The sequence below is a fragment of the Mytilus edulis genome, chromosome 14 (genome assembly GCF_963676685.1).
Source record: "Mytilus edulis chromosome 14, xbMytEdul2.2, whole genome shotgun sequence".
In the NCBI taxonomy this organism is placed as follows: Eukaryota; Metazoa; Mollusca; class Bivalvia; order Mytilida; family Mytilidae; genus Mytilus; species Mytilus edulis.
Genome location: NC_092357.1, coordinates 34394441 through 34415606, shown reverse-complemented (window position 1 = coordinate 34415606; position 21166 = coordinate 34394441). Strand labels below are relative to the sequence as shown.

General features: G+C 30.1%; 1 protein-coding gene across 1 annotated transcript in view; it reads right to left on the bottom strand.

Moving 5' to 3' along the window:
- LOC139502980 (inversin-like) overlaps nt 1-21166 on the bottom strand; it is a 70381-nt gene that overhangs the window by 36157 nt on the left and 13058 nt on the right. The window contains exons 5-18 of the mRNA XM_071292652.1: nt 20252-20425; nt 19590-19655; nt 18182-18283; nt 17341-17439; nt 16614-16689; nt 15620-15726; nt 13857-14022; nt 12281-12488; nt 11598-11678; nt 10935-11031; nt 10109-10215; nt 8421-8538; nt 3270-3361; nt 2181-2342 (exon numbers count right to left, since the gene is read on the bottom strand). Of these exons, the coding sequence (XP_071148753.1) occupies nt 2181-2342; nt 3270-3361; nt 8421-8538; nt 10109-10215; nt 10935-11031; nt 11598-11678; nt 12281-12488; nt 13857-14022; nt 15620-15726; nt 16614-16689; nt 17341-17439; nt 18182-18283; nt 19590-19655; nt 20252-20425 (1655 nt within the window). The remainder of the gene's footprint in view (nt 1-2180; nt 2343-3269; nt 3362-8420; nt 8539-10108; nt 10216-10934; nt 11032-11597; nt 11679-12280; nt 12489-13856; nt 14023-15619; nt 15727-16613; nt 16690-17340; nt 17440-18181; nt 18284-19589; nt 19656-20251; nt 20426-21166) is intronic.

Sequence of the window (21166 nt, the reverse complement as noted above, 5' to 3'; positions counted from 1 at the left end):
GTATATTTATTCAGTACAAATTGATTTTATGTAATTGTTTTTGTAAAATTCAAAACCAATTAAAGTGAATTAAATTATAATAAAATTCTAACAATTGAAAATTTAATATTGACAAATGGCATTTAAATGTATAGATAGATCTGTAAAGTGTAAAGTATTATATATTACTCATGCCTTAGTGAAGATCTCATATCTGGTACATGTTTATTGTCATAATCGCTTTCTTATTCGTGTTACTGGCAAAATAATTTTCTTTCACTGTGAACCTAAGGGCTTTCCAAAAATAAATGTAGGAGGGTGGGTGGGATCGGAAGGAAATTTTTATTTGACACCACCATGCATACATTTTAAATTGGATATTTCATTTAAATGTTCAAGCAATCTTTCTTAAATAACCACCACCCATCAAAAATGCCTTCTGCAACTCAAAACAGCAAGTTATAATGGAAATACATACAGCTAAGACAAGATGTTTGAAATATGAGTTTTAAAAGAGTGATTTGAACCAGGAATTTTTTAAACAGTGAATTATTCCTGTCGACACAAATTCCATATTTTTACTGATAAATTCTACTCCAATAACTGGTAATGATGAATAGTATCCATTCAAGAGAGTTCTAATTTCAAAAGTTACGTATTGATTGTGGATAAATAGAAAAAAAAGAGCATAACTAATGACAGCGGTAAAGAAATAGAATCAATTTCTAAAATAATTAAATTGAAAACATATAATTGAAAAAGTCAGAACATACTCTATGGAGAGATTTGACATGAAAGCTAACACCACAATTTCATCAATATCTAACAAGCTAATCAAAACATGTGTATATGCTTGAAGAATTAGGGGAGGTTCTCTTATGTTATGCTCTATAGATATAGGAAGACGTGGTGTGAGTGCAAATGAGACAACTCTCCATCCAAATAACAATTTGCTCATTTAAACATGGATATCATTATACATTATTTCTACCAAGTGTTAGTGCTTGATATCTATCAAACTAATCAAATAGTTATCAAAGGTACCAGGATTATAATTTAGTACGCCAGACGCACGTTTCGTCTACATAAGACTCATCAGTGACGTTCATATCAAAATATTTATATAGCCAAACAAGTACAAAGTTGAAGAGCATTGTGGATCCAAAATTCCAAAAAGTTGTGCCAAATAAGGCTAAGGAAATCTATGCCTGGGATAAAAAAATCCTTAGTTTTTCGAAAAATTTAAACTAAACCAGTTTGTATCATTTGTATGATTCAGGAATTAGAGAAATTTAGGTAACAAACACCTGGTGGGAAAATCCATGCAAAAGGAAGTCCAAACCTAACCAAACTAACTGACATGCGGCTTTTCATGCACAACTTTTAACAATTCTTACCATACATACAGACTGTAACTAATTCTCATACCTTCAAGTAAATTATTTGTCAAATAAGTCATTCATGAAGAGTACATAACAAAGCCAAAAATTTAACCAACAAAATAGAATGTTATACCAAGTTTCAATTTAAAACTGTAAACTAGTGTGAAGTATACTAGTAGTACATTCCAGGATAAATCATATGTCTGCTAAATCTAGAACGACAAGCTTGTTTATGGTAGGATTCAGCTATTTGAATAATTTATCAAAACAAACTGTCCCGACCTACACAATCTCAAAAAATTTATATATTGTCTAGATTTTTTTTTTCTGACTTCCTTATGATAAAGTTTTGGATTTGACAACAGTAGGAATAATTCAACAAAAGACTTTATCATCAAATATATTAGTTGTCAGCTCTAGATCTATAACTTATGACTAAGACTTGTTCAGACTTTGGCTCATATCAGATTTGCTTGTGACTATTGGCTAGTGAGTAAAAGAAACTAACCTGTTTTAATAAATAAACTTATTTTTTGGCAAATAGTTAACTCATGGCTAAGAAAGACTTGCTCAGACTTTAGCTAATGAATAACAGTGACTATTTTTAATAAAAAAAACTGACTTTTTGGCAGAAATGTAACTCATAGCTAATGAGTAACAGTGACTTGTTTTTTTACATGTTTAATAAACAAACTAAAAATATGACAGATATCATAATAACTCATGTCTAAGACTTGTTCCAGCACCCTATGCAACACATGGTGCTTGTAAGAATTGTTCCAACATTGGCTCATGTTTAGTTCTAACAAACAAACCTACTTTTTGGCGGAAATGTAACTCATGGCGAAGACTTGCTCAGTCTTTGGCTCATGAGTTACAGTGACTAGAGTTTTATCAACATAGGCTGGCCTTTGCCTTTCTTCAACTTCTTCTTTATGCTTTGTGTCTTCTTTCTTTCTTGTTTCTTCCACTGCTCTTTTTCTGCAAATAAATAAAGGGATTAAAGTACTAAAAAAACATTTTCAGAAAAAAAATTACTTCTCACAGGTTTACTTTTCTGGATGTCAGGATTCAATTCACCTTTTCAGAATCTAAAGGACTATGGGTAATCTCATTGTTCGTACACCAAAGTGAAAATAACATTACGTCATTGTTTGAATTTCCATTGTTTAGTAAGTTTTAAACCAATCACAACATTTTGGTGTTTGCTTTAGAAAATATAACCCAGAATGCATAAGATTCTATAAATGGCCAATTCATCATTTGAAACTTAAAATGTGGCATATGAAAATAAAGAGCTGTGGTTAGAATGCATGATACACCCGTTGATTTTTGAAAAGAATTATGTACCAAAACTACTCAATGTAATTTTAGAAATCTATTCAAAACTAAAGGGAGGTTATATTTAGATAGATATAAATCAATCACCAAAGTTAAATCTAAAATTTATAATAACCCAACATTCTCAAAGGTAGATAATGTCGTTAAATATAAACAATTCACCAAAGTTTCACTTGTCCAGAAATGTTAACACCTGCCGTCAGTGAATCTTTCTGATTTAAATTTTTCAATCATTTATAATAGACCAATTTTAAATTCCTAATTATGAATGTGTTATGTTGTTTGACCTGTCAGAGGTCAATCTGTGTAGATAACTTCCTTAACTGATTCACTCTTTTTGTGATATGATAACATTAAGCATTCTGACATTGGAAATGTATTGGAAAATGCATGAATGTGAATGTCATCTTTTAATATCAAAATACTTGCTCAGTGATAATGAATGTCATATTAAACTCTGAATTATACACAAGAAACTAAAATCAAAAATCATATAAGACTAATAAAGGCCAGAGGATCCTGACTTGGGACAGGCGTAAAAATGCAAAAAAAAAAGAAAATAATCACCTTGCAGCTTCTTTCTTCAGCTGTTCATGCTTCATCAGCAATCGTTTTCTTTCTGTGAAAGTTTTCCTGACTCTGAATCCTCGGAATGCAGACTAGAAAAACACAGTATATAAACAATTATTGGTGACATTTATTCCAAGTTCAATTTAGAATATTACCGTCAAAGACACACAAATAAATAGCAACCAGAGAATATAAACAGTCTTAAGCTATGTAATCCTACAACGATAAGGATAAATCAAAGTTCACATTTAATTCCAATATCAATTTTTTAAATACTAATTTTATGATTTTATATAGAACTTCCTAGATGAAAGCATAATATTAACCAAAAATTATTTTTTCAACACTGTAACTTCAAAAAAAAAAAAAATTAAATAAAAAAACAATATCCATGTTTTGAAATAATTGCTATAAAAAAACTGAACCATCATAAATTACCTTTCTACTACTTTAGTAAAACTGATCAACAAATCTTTCATTTTTTCATTTTTTTATTGGTACTTGATTTTACAACCGATCAAGGTCCAGACTATATAAAAAGATTGATTCACTATTTGGCAGTAATCCCCAAAGATTCACAATAAAAAATATATGATAAAATCAGATTTAGCAGCACTATAAAAACTAAATTAACCATTAAATACACCTCATCACTATAAATAAAGTCATGTCCTCTTTATCATAAGTATATTTTCATATTGAAGAAGGAAAATCTCTGGATCATTTAAATACAAAATTTTAATACAAGGACACTTGAGATTTTTATCACATATTTCCTCAGAGACTTTTTTATTGCATCAATAGTTCAATATTTCGACAATAAAATCATCATAAGAGACCAATTGACAAAAAAATCAAAAATCATTGCCTTTTCATTATTGTAATTATGGTCTACTAAATTTGTTTTTTCCCCTTTTTATCACAAACCTAGTGTATTTCATAGTTGATAAGGTTATATCAGTGTTATCATTATAGAAGATATAAGAGTATTCTCAAACCTGCTTTCTTTTAAAGTAGAAAGATTTTCTAAGTATAAAAAAAACATGACAAAAGAATATAGAAGAAAAGCCTTGACTGATAAGAATCACTTTAGTCCAACATTGATTCTGTAATTGACTTTATCTTGTTTCAATAGAAGACAAAAAACATAAATAGATTTTTATTTTACTTTCCATCAATACTACCAGAATCCATATACTTTTCAAAGTGATTACATCCACAACTCCTGATTATACTTGATACATTAAACATTGTTTTTCAATAATGGTTCTGCAAATAAGGGGAGGTGACTCTAATTTATTAAGTTTCAATGGGAGACAAAAACGACATCAATATTTTTACAGAACTTTTAACAATATAATCTGAACAATCTGAACACCTTTAAGTGATCAAACAACTTAAATTCAAAAGCTCTTATCAGATTAAAATTTATTAAATTCTACACTTCAAATTTTTGTTTAAAGGGAAAATTCACGATTTTTTACTTATGGTTTAAATATGTTCATTATGACATAATATATATATTCACAAAGTTTTATCGCTATATGTGCAGTAATAAAGGAGAAATTCAATAATTAATGAAAAAATATCAACTACTTCCTGTAGGTCGTGACGTTTTCTCCTGATTTTTGCATGCCGGGATTTAAAATACAATCATTAAAAGTCTTGGTTTTTAATCATATTTTAACGTAATCGTAAGCGCGCCGATGACTTATGCTTTATCTAATAACCATCCGATAATAAGAAGATAAAACGCACAGACGTTCAATTGTACTCATTCGTGAGATAAATTATCTATGTTAAACGTATATATTCGAATTATGTTTGTAGACAACACAAAAAGTTATAAATTTATTTTTAATAAATGCATTTTCGGACTGATAAGGTGAACAAATTAAAGTACAATAAACTGTAAAGACAATATGTTGGTGTACTCATGATTATTGACCTTTTACTATCTCTGCTATGACTAGGTTTATACGATGTGTGTATTCACGGTTCTGTGGCAATACTCATAGATGGCTTGTTGAAAGGTAAATTGTTATTTGCACTTCGGTATTTAACCACGCCTCTAGGGCACACCTTGCCAGGTGTGACTGTCTATTCGGATCAGTGGGAGCATTTAATACACACATTACAAATACATATTCAAGTTGATGACAAATAAAAATTGGTCGCCGTGGAATTATTTAATTATATTTGGTGCTATTATTTATTTGAATTCAAATAAGTTAATTTACTAAGAAATACACAATTTTCGGTTAAAGACGGGAAACTTAATTCATATGTCAGAATGAAATGATATACAAGTCTTGTCCTTGATTTATGTCTCATAAAAAAGGGGGACTTAGAAATAAGAAATAGCTTTACTAAATCATTTTTATTTGTCTTTATTGGGCGAAAAAATGTACGAGAACACTTACATTTAGACTTTTGAAAGCCATGTATTAATTAATATATGAAACTATCTGAAGATAACTCTACCGAAGCGGAATATAATATGTACGAATAAAGAAAAAATACTTTTGTATTTGAATGGAATCGAAAAATTACGAATAGATATTCTTTTCAAGTGTGAAAAACGTCAACCAAATTTATTCATAATCGGGAACGTCCTTATTAAAATCTGAGACTACTATAATAATCGTCGTCTCCCAACGTATATATATACTTAAATAACTATTTGACCAACGATGTTTAAAATTAAAAGACAACGAATTTAATGTTATCATTCCCTATTTTTGAATGTTATTATAAGTCTGTTCAACTTGCAAGAATACCCCTAAAGCGGACAAATATCCGACAAGCAGTTTAGTCTTTAAATTGCTGTCATTGAATATCAAGAAAGAAAATAAATCCCGAAATTGATACTCAATAGTTTTCCTAGAAAATATTCACATCCCTTGGGGATTATTAGTGTACGTCCAGTTGCATATATTTTACATGAATGTTGGAACAATTGTGATGATGACAAATTTCGTCCTTTATTCGAGAACAATCTAATTGATATATAAATCTGTGAGTTTACTATGTTCTTAACTTCGATGAACCAAAGCAAGTTATAAATTGACCTGTATTTAAATCAAATTGTTTCTTTTTTTTCTTCTTCTTCTTTTGGTATACAATAGTCTATCGAATTCGTTGATTACATACTGTTGGCATACGTGGACTAGTCTATAATAATTTACAAAACTTTTACCACAATTTACACAAAATGTATGTTTCTTTCTTATGTTCAATGTATACATGTATACATATTTTAAATTGCGCTACTGACTATAGTTCCGTAACTTTCTACCCAGGCGTATGTATACACGAATCGTCGACAAGTGCGCACATTTTTTAAAATCAATAATTCTGGTATGTTCCAATCTGTCCTAAACTATTGACAATGAGTATATATTACATTTTCCCAAATTAACCCTTGGAAAAATATGTAAATAGATTTGTATTTCTTCAATTTTTTTTTTGTATTAATTTTTTTTTATAGATAATATTCTTTACACCAGAAATGTTATTTATAAACAAGCGTATGAGTTCAGTAATGACTAGTATAAATATCACTTTTGGACACGCAAGACAAACATGTATATAATACATGCACCAGATAGTTCAAAATGGAAAGTTATAAGTAACGGTCGTGTACACTGATCAATACCTACAGAAGTGAAACGATGCATGAACTTGCAAGCCAGCCGGACAGGAAATCGATTGAATACCTGGACGTGTCACCTTACACCCCTTCCAATACCTTTGGGAGTAATACCTTTAGCCATGCTGGTGATCAGATGAGGGAAGATCCGAATTTATTTAAATAAAGTTTATTACTTGAAAGAATTATGAACGAATTAGATTTTCGAAAACAATTTCCACGGAACACTTATTTATGATTTGAACTTTGACTTTTTAACTAATTACAATATTATCAGTTTAAAAAACAGACTATATGGTTATTTAAAAATATAAGACCATTTTCCGTATCAAGTTAGTCAGTCAGATAAAACAACCGTACGATTGACAAGATATCGACACGCAATTACGACTACATCGTTTACTGTAGTTTTGTTCCTTTGTGGTTTATAGACATATCGGGATTTTTCATCGGAGAAGGTGACAAGATGGCGGAGAGCAAAGAACTGATACTCAAAATTTAAAATCGATGGTGATCTCTTATTTAGCGGAATAAAACTTTAATATCTATAAATTTGAGCATTTTTATACAGAATGGACATAATATCAATTTTTGATTTTTTTGCGAAGTTTCCCTTTAATGGTTCTGCAAACAAGGGGATATGACTCCAACTTTTCTAGTTTTAATGGTAGACAAAAAAACATCAATATTTTTATTTTACTTTTTAACAATATAATTGGAACACCTTAAAAGTAAGGAACACCTTTAAGTGATCCAAGAACTTAAATTCAACAGCTCTTAACAGATTAAAATTCATTAAACGTTACACTTCAAATTTTTGTTTAATTGTTCTGCAAACAAGGGTAGATGATTTATCTAGTTTAAATGGAATACACACGATGTCAATATCTTGATTTTACTTTCTATATATTATTGGGATTTATTTAAAGAAATTAGATCAGCAGATCCTGATAGATTATAATTAATTATACTTATCACTTCAATTTTTTTTAAATAGTTCTGCAAACAAGGGAAGATAATCTTAACTTATCCAGGTTTTTTTATTTCACTTTCTACCATTATTATCTGAATCATTTACTATTTATAGATATAAAATCAAAAGCTCCTCATAGATTATATCTAATTCAAGTTCATACTTCAAAAAACCTCTTGATGGTTCTGCAAACAAGGGGAGATGACTTGAACTTATCTATTTTCAATGAAGGGCAAAAAAAGTTGACACTTTTAATTTTATTTTCTATCAATATTATGTGAATCTGCATTGTATTTACTGTTCAAAGAAATTAAAATCAACAGCTCCTTTGTTCATAATGAATTATACTTTAACACTACCAATTTATGCACATAGTTCTGCAAACAAGGGGAGATGACTTTAACTTATTCAGTAATGAATAATACCCCTGAAACATTTTTCTTTACATTGTAAATATATCACTAGTTTATGGCCACTGTTTTCTTTAAAGGTTGTATAATCAATGAAAATGACAAAGTAATACCTGAATTTTCAGAGCTGCAATATCTTGAATACCCGTAATTGACAGTGCCCCCTGTTCAATCATATACTGTGCCACATCATGGTGCTCCCCCATCAAAGCATAATCCAGTGGAGTGTACCTGTGAGGAAGAAAATTTAATTCATTAAAATTTTTAAAAATCATAATTCTGAAAACGTTTGTTATCACACATGTCACAATGGAGTAGATTTTCTAACAAATGTACAATTTTCATAAAGGGTAAAAAAAATATAAGATTTATTTGACCAGATTTAGAAAGATTGAAAAAGCAAGATTCTACAAGCTTTTCTCTTGTATCGATGCAAGTACAAAAAGTTTTATATTTTCCTACACTGTATGAATGATGTGTTTGTCCTACAATTTAACGTAAAACTAAAACGTATAGATTTTTATCATCCAAATCATAGAATTTTTTGTGTTTTAATGAAATCAATATGAATAATAGACTGAATAAAACATAGACTGAAAAGGGGACCAAAAAATGAACTGTTATGTAAACAGCACTTTGAAGATAACACTTCCCTCCCTACATAAGCAAGATACCTACTAAACTATTATTTTTTCATGTTATCTGTCAACCTGTTTTTGAAAAGTAAACAAGTGAAACTGTGAGCTATTCTTCACAGATTTCCGTTAACAGGAAGTAGTTGAGTGATGAAATTTAAAACGCATCACACAGTTTAGCTGACTATGTATAAACCTGGAAACCAAATTTCAGAAATCTTTGTATTGTAGTTCCTGAGAAAAATGTGACGAAAATTTTCAACTTGGCTTCTCATGGGTAAAGTCATGTTAGTGTTCGGTGAAGGGGAAGTTGTTGAATGATGAATCTGAAAACGCATCACAAAATATAGCTGACTTATTATAAACCCTGAAACCAAATTTCAGAAATCCTTGTAATGTAGTTCGTGAGAAAGATGAGATGAAAAATATTCATGGGATGGACTGAAAGACAGACAGAGGTAAAACAGTATACCCCAATTTCTTAAAGCCGAGGTATAACATAAGGTAGATTGCAGGATAAGTTCTACACATGTTGGTCGTGGTTATCAATTATTGTCAAATATAACCATTTATGCCATTTCATAAAGATAAAATAAAATAATGAAGCCCCTGAAAATTAAAAAAAAATCTTCTAAAAGACTATTTCATTATGCTTATTTTCTCAAAGACAAATATGTACCCTTACCATACAGAACAAATTTAATATTAACTAAAATGGTGTTTTTTTCTTCTCTATTTTATACAACAAAGATGTGATACTTACAGACTTTGTTGGTTTTAGTTTTACTTTTATAAAGTTTTGTAATAGATATCTATAATTCAATCATCTTGTTCTGTGTTTATTATTCTCTAGCAGCAAATTGCAGGAGGTGAAACAAACAATAACAAGAATGTGTCCATAGTACATGGATGCCCCCATCACACTTTCATTTGCTATGTTAAGTGGACCGTGAAATTTGGGTCAAAACTCTAATTTGGCATTAAAATTATAACGATCATATCATAGGGAACATGTGTACTAAGTTTCAAGGTGATTGGACATCAACTTCATCAAAAACTTCCTTGACCGAAAACTTTAACCTAATCGAGATGGACAAATGGACACACAGACCAGAAAACATAATGCCCATAAATGGGGCATAATAAATAATGGATGTTTGGTTTACCTATCTTCAGTAAACTCCATGTGGTTAGGAAATGCTCTATACTCCATCAGAAGTTTAACAGCATCTAGATGACCTTTACTACAGGACCAGTGTAGGGCTGTCATTCCCTGAAACATACATAACATTTTTATAAACCAGTAGCAAATTTACAATTTCTTAGAGTTATCCCTCTTTGTATGTCATTTAATAACAGCTATATTAATTTTTAATATTGAAAACTATCAAAAACTTAGCTTTATAAAACTTATTTTATTTACAAAATTAATCAATTAGTCATCATACAATACAGAAATCCCCCTCAAATAGATAAATATTAGCAACTTGCTATAAACATAAAGTTAGATCAACAACATAAAATATTGTTTGTAATTGAAAACGTAATTGTTTGATAGTAAAATTCCTATGAAATCCAAATCAAACAAACAACTACTTTTACATAAAAATCTTATGAGAAAAAATACTATTAAGTCATGAACATTTCAGTATATCATGTGATCAAATTTAACCCTAAGATTTTTTGTGAGAAGATATGCCTATATAAAAATAAAGTTTCTCTAAAAAATTGTTCTATTTTCACATTATTTGATTGGTGTGAGAAAAATATTTCTCCTCACTATTGAAATAACTGTTCTTGGCAAATGATTGGTAGAAAATTAATTATGATGTCAAATTTTCTTTGTTTCTTTTGAATTTTCCCATCGTGACGTCATGAAAAAAGGCAACCATGTCTGATGACGTCACATGTAAAGAACACAACTTTCTGCAAATCATTGAAAAGGAAGGATAAAAATCTTTATAATAGAAACAAGTTCCACTCAAAAAGTACCTCATTGTCTTGATCATTGGGATCAGCTTTATGTTCCATTAAAACAGACATACAGTTAACATAGCCACCATAGGCTGCACATTGTAGAGGTGTTCGTCTGAAATACACAAAAATATCTATCATGTCTATATAACGAGATAAAAATGCCAAATTACATAAAATGTTGAGAATCAAATATGTGGCAAACTCTGTGAAAAAACAGACTTTTAGTTCTGTCTATACCTGTATCTTGGCACTGCACTAGGTCATGTTTTCCCTGACTGTTTATGACGTCATAACATTAAATCCATTGAATGAGGGATGTGAACTGAGTGGTCTAGAGAGTTGCCTCTTTGGCACTCATACCAAATCTTCCTATACCTATTAGAAGCATGATTTTTTTTAGTTGTTATTGGCTTTGAACTAGCTGTCAGAAACTTCAAGTACTCTCAGATCAGTACTGTCTTTTTGTACCGGACCAAGCCACATCCACTCTGTGTTTTTATTAGATGTATTTCTATGTGTATCAATCGGATGAGTTTTTCAACTGATTTTTATATTTTTTGCTTATGTTGTTCTGTTACACCACTGTCCCAGGTTAGGGTTTAATAAAGATTGATGAACTAAAACAAAATTACAAAACACACTTCTTTATTGAGTGGTTCAATATTAATAAAATCTTACCCATTATGATCTCTGAAGTTTGGATCCACACCATATTTGATTAAAGTTTGACAAATGTATGCATGTCCTCCTAAAGCTGCCCTAAAATTTAAAACAAATCTCAAAATCAACATTTTTTCTTCATAATAACTACAAATAAAAGTTCAAGTGTTCAAATAAAGTGTAAGAGTGTGTTTTGCACTTTCTTTGAGAAGTTCTACTATGATAACAAACAAATCATGTTGGACACTCAATTTTTCCTTCTCAAACTGTTATCTGAAAATAAATGCAATCCGTGTAAATGACATAAATGGATACACAAATCGATCTTTTTTTTTTTTTGGCAAATTTTAATGTCCCTCATAAACAGCTGTTTAACCCTCTTGCTACAGGAGTGACACATAAGTCACTGTTTTAATTTATGTAAACTTCTCCTCATCAATAAAAAACTGAGGATAAAAGAGTGTAATATTTTTGTCAATATCTTCCAATTGAAATTGTCATTAGGGTGTGACATCATAAATCAAAAGACCTCATTGTTGGGAAGTGACCTCACAGATGATGAGCTGTCACATTCTCTGGCACAGGAAATTCAACCTTAAAAAACTACTGGCAGCTAGAGCTAACATTAATTGGAACAAAGTTTGTTGTTTTGATCTATTTAACACACAAGTTCTGCGTACAATATACTTTATTAAACTCACCAGTGTAAAGAAGACCTGCCATCATGATCCAATACATCGACTCGAGCACCATAATCTATAAGAGTCTGAACCACATCTGTGTGGCCCATTTCACAGGCCCTGAATAATGGGGTGTGCTTGAGAAGGTCTGGAGCATCAATCAGTGCACCATGGTCTAGTAATATCTTGACTGTTGAAGCATGACCAGAAAGTGCTGCAGCATGTAATGCTGAAAAGAAAAGAAATCAAAATCTAATACATTCTGGTTAATATTTTTAAAAGTTCATGAAAGGATTGCTTCTGATTGGTAACAACATCATAACCAATAGATTTTTAACAGATGCATTGATATAATTATATTTTTGTGTACACTTAAAAATTTGTAAGGTTTCCGCGGAACCCAGTGTCTCGCCTACTTTTGCTGTTAATCGCAGGCTCAACAAAAATGAGGAAAAAAAATCAATAAAAATAGTCCTCTTGATACTATCTTTTGATTGTAAGAAGGTTACGTCTAAGTTTGGTAAAAATACAGGATAGTTTATAAATCTAATAAATGTTTAAACAAGAATGTGTCCCAGGTACACTGATGCCCCATCTGCACTATCATTTTCTATGTTCAGTGGACTGTGAAAATGGGGGGGAAATCTCTAATTTGGCATTAAAATTAGAAAGATCATATCATAGGGAACATGTGTACTAAGTTTCAAGTTGATTGGACTTCAACTTCTTCAAAAACTACCTCGACCAAAAACTTTAACCTGAAGTAGGACGAACGGACAAACAGACGGACGGACAGACCAGAAAACATAATGCCCATAAATGGGGCATAAAAACCTTAACTGCAGACTGTATGTAATGATAACTGGAAGAAAAGTCCATTTATAAGTAAAATTTAGATACACAGGTACAAAATTTGAACAAAATGCCCTTCTAGATACTAGCTTTTGATCATAAACAAGTTTCTGTCCAAGTTTGGTATAAATCCAAAATAGTATTAGAAAGTTATCTAAATTTTATAAAATTCAACCACAGAGTGAATGTGTTGTTTCCTTGCAGAAAATCTAAGTTCATTTAAAAGTAAAATACGGAAAAAATGGATTAGTTTTTTACCAAATTTACTTCTGGATACTATGATCATAAACAAGCTTCTGTAGAAGTTTGGTACAAACCCAGTATAGTTTAAAAATGTTATCAAAATTTCAAAAACTTTAACCACAGAATGAATATTTGTGGCCGCCGCCAACGACGGAATGTAGGATCGCTATGTCTTGCTAAAGTCCAAGGCTAGACAAAAATGAAAATTTCCCAATAGTTTGTTTTTGAAATGTATCATTCTAATAATATTAAACATCTAAAATACTACTCTATAGGTTCTTAAAATTGTCAGACATTTTATTCCTGGTCTTTCTACAAGAAATATTCTCATGTGTATGTTTCATCTTATATTCTAGTCAAACATCTAGCCAATCAAAAACAAGAAATAAGACTGCCAAAATAACCTCCTTTAATTACAAACCTACACATAAATTCTATCATACTTATTTCATAATAGACAATCATTGACAAATTGTTAATAAAAGTAAGTCATAATACCTACCTGTGCCACCATTTTTATCAACTTGTTGAATATCTACATCAGACCGTAAGAAAACTGTGACGACATCATCAGCACCTTTACCACCCGCCCACATAAATGCTGACCTCCCTTCCACATCAGGTTCATCTACAACTATCTTATAGGTCAGGAACACGGCTACTGTATCCTAATAAAGTTCCATCAATAAATGAATTAAAAAAATAAAACTGAATTTCTATTCTGGGACTTAAGGGGGTTCGCGGGTCTAAATTATTTATATAGGATTTCTCTATATTTTTCTACAAATGAACTTTATCTTATAGTTAATAGAAAAATAAAATAAAAAAGTGGGGTCACCGTTCATTTGCGCTCACAATCTGCCTTCGAAAGAAGCATACATTTTTGTAAAGGTGTTTTTTTTCTGTTGAAGTAATAGTAGAAATAAAGGTAATATCGAAATAAAAAAAAGAAATTTATTACAGAAATCGCTAAAATTTTACAATAATTTAGTTTAAGGGCATACGATACAGTTTTGAACCTGTATTTACAAGTTGCTGAAAATATGCATATAGGCTATTTTTTACCTGATTAAATCAAATATGTAATAAAAAATATACCTTCATGTGCTACTTTTTGAGTAAAATGAGGTCGAAATTTTGTATATTTGCTCAAAATTCAGATTTGTGTCTGTATTTTCTTTTACGAAAGAAAGACATAACTTTTTTGTTTTAAAAGATAAACACAAATTGTTTTTTGTTAAATAATCGGTAATTTCTGTATTTTATAAGTATCATTAAAAATTATGCAATTTTTATTCCGAAATAACTCTATATTTATCAAATGTTCATGAATGAGGAAAAAACGTCATTTTTTGCTGCATGTTTATCAAAATTAAAAAAAATACGCTATTTACAGTTTTATAGAATTTGGGTCACATAATCTCCTTGCAAAATGAAACAAATTGCTGTTTTAAAAAAGAGGGGTCCATGAACTCGTTTTCAAGATAAATCAGTTTGAATGATAAAAATCAGTCGAAAACTGCATCTTTTCCCGATAAGTCATAGTTTGACGTCGCGAAAATAACAATTTACGTTAACAACGTCATTACCTCCCCTGTAACTGTATCGTATGCCCTTAAGTACAGCTTATATGGAAATAATATTAAAAAAGATAGGTCACCGATGAGTTGAAAAAGATATTTCAATTTTAGAGCAAAAAATGGCATTTTTCCACCAAAGGGAGATAATTTGGAACTTTTTCAATGATGTATACATTTTGAAAGTCATCTGGGGCCAACACGAATTGATTTTTTTGAATGATTTTTGTACCATATGATAAAGTAACAACTAAAAAAGGAAATAAATAAAATTTGTAATGAAAAACAAATGTTGATTTTTTTCTGAAATTTTTATACCCTCGAGCCTCCTTAACACAATAAATGAAGAGGAGATGCTTATTTGTCCTGGACAACTAAATTCAGCACTTTTAGTTTAATTTTTATTTTTACTGTAAAATATATTTCAGTTATGTTTTTTTCTTCCATTTTTTTCATTTGGTCAAATTTTGTCAACAGCCTATACTTTCTTTCTGCCATTGTGTTGTACTTCTTGGACTTGTGTCCAATTTTCATTGCTCTTCTGAACTTCTGTCTTTTGTTTTTGTCCCCCAGAACTCTTTATTTTTACATTACTGTGCATGGAAGATAATTTTGAGTAACAAATGAAGTAATGTTGAATCAATAATGATATCAATAATATCACTGCTGCTAATAATACATAACTTACAGAATGATTATTTTGAGCGGCATAGTGAAGAGGCGTGGCACCATTTGCATCTGCTGAAGCGTAATCTCCACCATTATCTAATAGGAGGGAAACAATTCCTGAGTGACCTGTAATATAGATACAAAATTCCAAAATATATAAATTTCTATGTCAAGGACCTTATAATATTGTGTAAGGAAATCTTCATCTGACAGACCTAACAATGCTTGATTGAACAATATCAAATTAAAAGAAAACCAGATTTGGAATCAAAACATAGTTTTTGTAATATTTCTATGCAACCTCAATTTTTCAAATTCTAAATGAGTTTAGATTTTTGTTTTCAACACCTGTCAAAAAATTTATATTTATATTTGCTATACTGTAAATTGAAAAATTATAATCGCAATATTTAAAACTGGCATTTTGAATTTTTTTTATATTAATGAAACAGGATTTTTCTCCATACCTCAAAAATTAAAATGCATTTTAGTTTAAAATGACAATATAGCAATTATAAAAGTACGCAATAATTTCTGAATTTAAAGTAATTAGATTTCAGTTTTTGCTGTTTGAAAATATTGTAGTAAAATTAATCAGCCAAAAAATTACAAAGAAAAGATAAAATTTCCATACGATCTAATTTTTTGTCGTAAATTAATCAATCTTTTAAATAATTAATGCAACTGAAATATCACAGATCAGTTCATTTAAAACATATCATACTTTTAATTAAATTCTTTTTTTTTTTGTCATTTGTGAATTTTTTTGCCATTTTTTATTGAAGTTATTTCCCTTTGTCATTAAGACAACAGCTAATACAAATGCTTACTCAATCACTTTATAAACAAAATGTATGAAAACATGGGTTTCCACAAAATTCTTTATTCTTATCATTTGACAGTTTTTGGTCAATTTTCATTGCAGTTATGTCCCTTAGACTGTTAGCTATGTAAAGAGAACACCAGAGAGTATCAACCCAATCACTAAAACATGAAATCAATCTTATGCTTACCTAAAACTGCAGCCCAATGTAGAGGTGTTCTAAACATGTTATCTAAAGCTGATATATTACTATTTACAACAGATATCTGAAATATAGTTTCAAATCATTATAATTTTATTTTCTACTATGCAATTTGATCTCTTTCACTGGGTTATTATTTTTATATGGGAATACTTTACATTTTAATTATATCAAAGAAAAATTCAAATGCTAGTGTCATTTTGTACTGATGAGGATATAAGGAATTAAAACATCTTATAAGTTAATACACTATGGAATTTAGCAAGGTACTGTGGGTTCATTTATTTTCATGGGTATAATTATTGTAAATGGAAATATTGTATGTTTGTAAATATTTGAATTATTGTGGTTTTGCATGAAAGCTTTCAGAAAATTTGAAGTTTGATGAACATGTTAATATATGGTTCACTTTTACCCAGGAAATCCAAGGAAATTGATTTTCCATGAACAATAATGAATCTTTTATGATTTGTGTTGACCACTCAATATCATGAAATTCTAAATCTGTTCGAAATATACACATCTTTTCTTTTGTGCAATACATGTAACTAAATAATTTGAGATGATTGAAATTTCTGAATTTCCAATATGTTCTGAAAACAGTGAATATTCTTTTAAAAACAATTTTTGAAACATTTAGAAAAGATGGGAATCAAATGGGTCAGATCTTTTAAATAGCACAATAACCATCAAACAATGCTTTCTACAGACTTACTAGCACTTTTACAATAGATTCATTCCCATCAGCCACTGCTAGATGTAAGGCTGTTCTCCCTTCATAATCTGGCCAGTTTATAACGGTTGGGGTGGTTTCCTAAAAATAAAGCAAAACTGTAAATGAATGTTGGGAAAGCATCTACAATTATAGCTACACGCAAGATGTTTTCTATTTCTACTTCATATGATGGGAAGAAAATATTTTTTTTTCTTCTAAATAATCAAACATTCATAGAAAACAAAAGATTTAGAACCATGAACCCAAGCAAAAGGTGCGGATGATTTGACAGTTCCTTATGGGCCATTTTTAATAGGTAGAGGAGCTGTTAATATTATAAAATATGAACATTTCAGGAACACATTTATATTTTATAAGGTATCAAAATGTGTGGTGTTGTATAAACCTGAAGTTCAAAACAGGTAAGATTCAGAATGGAAATGTGGAATGTGTTAAAGAGACAACAACCCGACCATAAAGCAGACAACAGCTGAAGGCCACCAATGGGTCTACAAACAGAAATAAGTGCACTTTTAATGAAAACCATATGCAGTAGTAAAGGATATTTTTTATCAAAAGCCATAAAATTTTCTTCATGAAATAGCAAAAACATTTATTTTTTGAATTTGTAACATAAATGTTACATTGAATTATTTTTACTATATATGCATTAGATAAGATGTGACATTAAAGAGTGTTGTATTAATAAAAAAAAAAAAGATGTCTTATGTGTCTGGCAGAGCAAATATTGTTGAAAATTTATGGGGATTACAAATCTGCCTTTCACTCATAAAATGGTTGATAAGCGTAAAAGGTTATGCTTATCTTTCCAAACACTTACCAAAATAAGTCTAACACAACTAGGTGCATCTGGGTCCATACAACTTGCTGCCCAATGTAAAGGAGTTTTACCTTCAATATCTGGTATACCTATATTAGAATCCTGAAATACATAAACAGAAATGAATTTCTAAGTCAAGCTTACTTTAGCTTGTCCATTGTCATGATTGTAACAATATTGAGCTAAGAATAAAATAACTCTGTGGACAAAATTTGATTAAATTCATCCACAAAAGTCCTTATCACTAATCTAAGAATTTTTTGGTTTTACAAGAATTGTTTTTAATCACTCTTTGATTGGTACTTTGAGTGCTTACAAATATGTATGTCCAACCTGAAATAATTCTTCATTTGCCTGTCCCAAGTAAAGAGCCTGTTTTTTGTTAGCTGATATTTTGTTTTCTTTTATTGTTGTACATGTATCATAAATTATACTGCTGGTTTTTTCGTTTTATTTTTTTAACATTTTGTCATAAAAATGCATTTTAAAGCTGACTACATATAGTATGGGTTTTGCTCATTAGTGAAGGCTGTATAGTGGCATATAAAGGATTTATTCCGTGTATGTTATATAATTAAGATATTGTTGGATTGTTTTTCTCATTGGTAATCTTACTATAAAGATCTCCTTATTTTTATTTATTTAATCAAAATGCATGTTTACTTATCCTTTCTTTCTTGTACTTCATCCCACCATTCATGCTACATATTTGTTTGTTCTACATTAAGGCACATTGTATTAATAATACATGGGTGATGGGTATCAGAGCAACTTTTCACACTATAATGCACTATAATTCTCAATTACAATTGTCTGGGTGATGGGTGCTGACAAAAACTGCCTTCCACCCCCCCCCTACATTTTTTTCTGGAATAGCCCTTAGCCATATGAGGAGGATTGAGATCTCACAAAACATGCATTATAATATAACCCCGTTGCATTTTTGCACATATCCCAAGTCTGGAGCCTCTAGCCATTGTTAGTCTTGTACTTTTTTTAAATTTTAGTTCGTTTATCTATTTCAGAGTTTAGTGTGAATTCGATTTTTACTGAACTACCACTAGCACACATTTTTGTTTAGGGGCCAGCTGCAGCCTGCTTCGGGGAGCTGGATTTTTTTCCCTGTGTTGAAGACCCATTGTGGCCTTTGGCTCTTTGGTTGGGTTGTTATCTCTTTTACATGTTCTCCATTTTATTTCTCAATTTATGTTTTTTTTTATTTCTTTATATCAGCATCATCATCAAAAACAATGAAATACAACAAACTTTATTTTACAATTATTTCTTTTTTGCAACAATTCAACCATTACATTTATAATGACTAAATGTTTATGATGTTGTTTACCAGTCTCAAGTCAAGCACTTACTACAATTTTGACATGTTACTATTAAATCTCCTCCCACTTACCTGCTTGATTAATAGTTTAACATGTTCCACATTGCCATAAGATGCTGCCCAGTGTAAAGCTGTTCTCTGAAAGTCAAAAAAAAAAAGGAAAGGCTATTGAAACAACTTTTCAGATCAATTTCCCTAAAATCAATAAACAGATGCAGATTTGAAGACATCTAATGACATGTTCCTCAATGCTCTTTAACTTTGTACTTTATTTGGCCTTTTTAACTGTTTTTGGTTCAAGCATCACTGATGAGTCTTTTGTAGACAAAACGTGCATCTGGCGTAAATACAAAATTTAATCCTGGTATCTATATTTATGATGACTTTATTTGCACCTGTCCAAAGTCAGGAACCTCTGGCCTTTGTTAGTCTTGTCAGTTTTTTTTTCAATTTTAGTTTATTTATATGTTTAGGAGCTTATTATGACATCCATTTTCACTGAACTAGTACACATTTTTTGTTTAGAGCAAGTTGAAGTCTGCCTCCGGTTGCAGAATTGTCTTGCTGTGTTGAAGACACATCGGTGGCCTTCCTTTATTTTTTACTCTTTGGTCTGGTTGTTGTTTCTTTGATACATTCCTCATTTTCATTCTCTATTCCTTAGAATGACCTTGTTTTATAATAATCAGAAGAAAAAATCAAATTAAATCTACCCTACTATTTTGATGTTATACCTTTTTCTTGTCCTGATCGTCAATTTCCCCTGGAGACAGTTGCCGGAGTAATAAATTCATACATTTTGTAGATTTATGTCGAGTACACAAATGGAGAACTGTTTGACCTTCATTATCTTTCTGTTTGATGTCAGCCCCTTTAGATAACAATAACTTCAGCAACCGATTATTTCCCTGTAATAAAACACAAAATATGTAAAATATTGTTTTAATATATAGATCTTTGTAATAATGTCAAACTTGAATCTTTTCTAGATCTTATAAAAATTCAACAAAAAAGTTAGAAAAGATATTGCCACAAAATTGGTGTAAACACAAAAATAAGTTGGTATACATACACTCTTATTAGCTGACTGCAGTAAAATGACAACATGTGCCCTTTCAATTGTTTCTTTTATAGACTATATATAAGTTGTTATCATTTAGAATACATGAAACATTTGCCAGTGAACATTAAAATAAGCAAGAAAAATCAACCAATTAATGATTTTGCATTAACAGAATGAATTTGCAAACATATAGCAATTAAATTATGTTAATGGATAAACCCTTGGAACCTTTATAAGTTAAAGTACAGTGATCTTGTTTACAACATTTTTTGGATTTCTAGGGAGTAATTGAGAGCTTGAAATAGTACATAGAAACATGCCCATTTAAGAAGATTGTATCTTGACTACTAATATCCTTTGCTTTTTTAATGTTCTATATTATATTCTATTTGTAAAATCGTAAATTATATAAACATCTTTCATGAAATTTTAAAACTTGGGATATAAGGCATAGATTATCAAAGTAAAAAAGTACAACAATTTTTGGAAGTTTTATAATATTACAACAATAACAAGGAAGAATTCAAAAAAAGATTTAAATAAATTAGATTATCACAAGTTAGGCAGATAGATCACATATAATAAG